Source organism: Lactuca serriola, chromosome 6 (genome assembly GCF_051521515.1).
Source record: "Lactuca serriola cultivar US96UC23 chromosome 6, Lser_US96UC23_V15, whole genome shotgun sequence".
NCBI classification, from domain to species: domain Eukaryota; kingdom Viridiplantae; phylum Streptophyta; class Magnoliopsida; order Asterales; family Asteraceae; genus Lactuca; species Lactuca serriola.
Window position 1 is genome coordinate 23,366,437 of NC_136413.1, and position 3,301 is coordinate 23,369,737.

Below are 3,301 nucleotides of genomic sequence, written 5' to 3' on the forward strand. Positions count from 1 at the left end.
TAAACGTAAGGTAAAACACAAGCCTTTCACAAATCAAACCAGTTTTTAATATACTTTAAAATCAATCCACAAAACCTCCTAATTTTAGGCTATTATATTATTTCCACATTATTAATATACTTAATCAATCACTTCTGCACACATACTTTTCCAATTTTAACCTTTCCATTCAGTTAATTCATTTGGGAATTATCACACTTAATATTCGTTATCACTCAAACTGTCAAACATACATTTTCTGCAGTTGTGCTCCAAACTGATTTTCGTTTGTACCTTTTCATTATTATTATTTTTTTCACATTTCTTAATGTTACAAAAACCAACAAAATACCAAGCTTGTCAATGTACAAAGGGGTCACATTTCTTAATGTTACAAAAACCAACAAAATACCAAGCTTGTCAATGTACAAAGGGGTCAATTTTGCCAATAATGAAAATGAGGATGTCAATCGTATATTCAAAGAACCACATTTCAAGACCTAACTAGTTATATAAAAGCAAGAATCTGTTCCATACGAAATTCACAATTTATACAAAAAACTAGTTTATCAAGCGACCTTGTTCATCTAATACGTGCAAAAGAAGCAAATGGTTCTTCTGCCTTTGCTGCATCTTGCTTACTCTTACTCATTTCTGGTGTACCAAAAACATTCCACAATCTTAGCGTCTCATCAGCACCCACAGATGCAACTTTATACCCATCAGGACTCTGAAACACACACAACAAAACACAATTACCACAAATTACAAGAAATAACAACATCCGTTGTTATTATATGGGTAGATTAATATAAGAATGTTGCGATTATGAGTAGAAGATTTAGACATACCTGTGTCATGTTTAGCACCCTTGAAGTATGGCCATGGAGTTCAGTCAACTTAACCATAGAAGGGTACTTCCAAAGAATAAGTTGATTGTCATTAAACCCATGAGAACTCAAAAGCTCCCTTTCATGTCTACTCCACAACAAAGATGACACCTGTGATCCCGTGTTGACAGAATTCAAGCACAAACCCGTGTTTGAATTCCAAAACTTTATACACTGGTCTCCTACTCCACCACCAGAAGCCAGTAAATTGCTCTGAAATGGACACCAAGATAAGGCTTTTACAGCAGAAGTATGGTCAGAAAAGCAGTGGACCCTTCGATTTGACTGGAGGCTCCATATATTGATAAGGTTGTCATTGCCACCACTCGCTAGCTGTTGACCGGATGTTGACCATTTTAGTCCACAAACTTCTTGATGATGGCCTCTGTATGTTTCAATGATAGGTGATCTTATTCTCACATCATTGTTGATGATTAAACTGTCCATGCTTCCTGTTGTCAGTATGTGATTGTTCCAATCGAGTGACCCCACCCTTCCTCCATGTCCTTCTTGTAATATTCTCAGCTGATTAAATAATAATATAAGTTTGAAGATCTTAAAGAGTATTGAAAAAAAATGAATTCATAACATGTTTGTTACCGGTTGATTTGTGGAAATGGAGGCATCCCAGAGCTGAACCTTGGAATTGTTGAAGCCGACTGCAATGTGTCTTCCATCTGGGGCCCACTTGACACTTGTAACAGGGCCACTATCATCATCGGTTGATAAAAGTTCAGAGGTTGACCCATGTGAAGCATCCCATAGATAAACAGTATTTCCAAGAGCAATAGCAAGCGTATTTGTGACACCCCAATCAAGTAGATTCAAATAGTAGTCATCTACAATGTCAGGTGCATCCAAAGTTCTTTCACTAGACTGTTGAACAACACATAAGAATGAAGAATCTTATCAACTGACCACAAATGAAAAGATGATGGTTGAAGAAAGAAGAAGACTTACTTGTGAAATATGTCTGGCACAACGCTTTGGGGATCTCAACTTAGGGGAAACTGGGGAAGTCTCTTTGAGACTATTGAGTGTAGAGGGTGGTTTGTTTTTGAATGAAAGGATCCGTGTCCTGTTCATGTTGAAGATTTCTGCAAGCTGCTTCCTGTAAGATTCTTTAGCAGGTGAACATGGAGATGTACTTTTGTTTTCAACCTTCCTTCCCGAAAGCATGTAGTTTGCATAGTCAAAATCCATTGCAGCACGATTTGGTATGAACCGGTCCAACTGTCGTACGAAAATGAAGATTTCAATTCAAAAACAAATGTCTAACACCCCATCAGAAAATTCTGATCGACAGTGTGATTATAAATCACACGTCAAGAAGAAGATAAATTATAACAAGATTCCACAATCGGTATACAAAACCTCATACAACACAAGGAGTCTCATAAAATCGAGATAAACCCTATTTTTTTCCCACAAAACCTAGCAATCAAAACCAGAATAAAACAACGAAACCGAAACCTGTACAAGAAGAAGACAAATACACACGCGCTTACATTTTCATCACGAGAACTCCTCCTTCGATGCTTGCCATGGGAAAGAGAAGATGATTCGACGTACAGATTTCCTGCATCCATAACCAATTTCAAGATCAACTAACAACAAAATTATATAGAGAAAACAAAAGTATACGCAGAAACAAATAACGATAAACAAAATTGAAGTATGTGAGGAAGAGTTCGAGCAGCGATTGCAAGAAGTTGGAAGAGAGAGAGATGAGTAGATGACGGAATCGAGCAGATTGGCAGCAAGAAAAAACGCGTTTCAGAGAACTTGGATATGGTGGTTGATATTTTTCTGCAACGGCTACATAAAATATATACGTTATTGTTTGTGAATAAATGGGCTGGGTCGGGTTAAAAGCAATGGGTCGGACTCAGATGGGGCGGGTATTTTTCTTTTAATAATTTATATACTAAGAGTAGGTTTTAAAATTAGTATTGCAAGGGAGGACGGTTAACCAAATCAAAATTATATTTAGCATGGTTAACTGAAACGATCGGTTTATTAATTTCTTAAATCTAAACCTAAATTGAAAAACTTTGTTAACTTGTTTTTTGATTAACCTATCAACCGTTTTTGAATTAATAAAAGTTTTTCGAAACTAAAAAACCTAACTGTTAATATTCAAAACAAGGATGATAATTCACTACAATCAGTGACGGACGTAGACTATTTTAGTAGGGGTGTTTCTCTTACTTCAAACGGGTGCACCTAATAGAAAAAATTAATTTTTTTTTTACACTACAAGCCAGAAATTGAATAGTGGTCTGGGACCCCCAATTCTCCACATAGGTCCGTCACTGACTACAATCTTTAAGAAAAAATTAAATTGATGAATATAAGTTTAAGATTTAATAAAAAAACCATCTAGTTTATTTATTTGTTATGGTAATTACCATAATTTTAGATGGATATTA

General features: G+C 35.8%; 1 protein-coding gene across 1 annotated transcript; it reads right to left on the reverse strand.

Moving 5' to 3' along the window:
* Nucleotides 1-403: 403 nt before the first annotated feature.
* LOC145058328 (cell division cycle 20.2, cofactor of APC complex-like) lies at nt 404-2,677 on the reverse strand. Its single transcript, XM_079006249.1, has 5 exons — nt 2,378-2,677; nt 1,830-2,102; nt 1,470-1,745; nt 831-1,394; nt 404-709 (listed from the first exon to the last, which is right to left on the reverse strand). The coding sequence occupies exons 1-5, from the start codon at nt 2,456-2,458 to the stop codon at nt 563-565; spliced, it is 1,341 nt and encodes a 446-aa protein (XP_078862375.1). The 5' UTR covers nt 2,459-2,677; the 3' UTR covers nt 404-562.
* Nucleotides 2,678-3,301: the final 624 nt, after the last annotated feature.

What these genes read in the sequence shown, in the direction of transcription:
- LOC145058328 (XM_079006249.1), bottom strand. Translation starts at nt 2,458, where the DNA reads ATGGATGCAGGAAATCTGTACGTCGAATCATCTTCTCTTTCCCATGGC. An exon ending in GGAGTTCTCGTGATGAAAAT is followed by an intron (nt 2,103 to 2,377) that starts GTAAGCGCGTGT and finishes TTCGTACGACAG; the next exon opens with TTGGACCGGTTCATACCAAA. An exon ending in GTGCCAGACATATTTCACAA is followed by an intron (nt 1,746 to 1,829) that starts GTAAGTCTTCTT and finishes GTTGTTCAACAG; the next exon opens with TCTAGTGAAAGAACTTTGGA.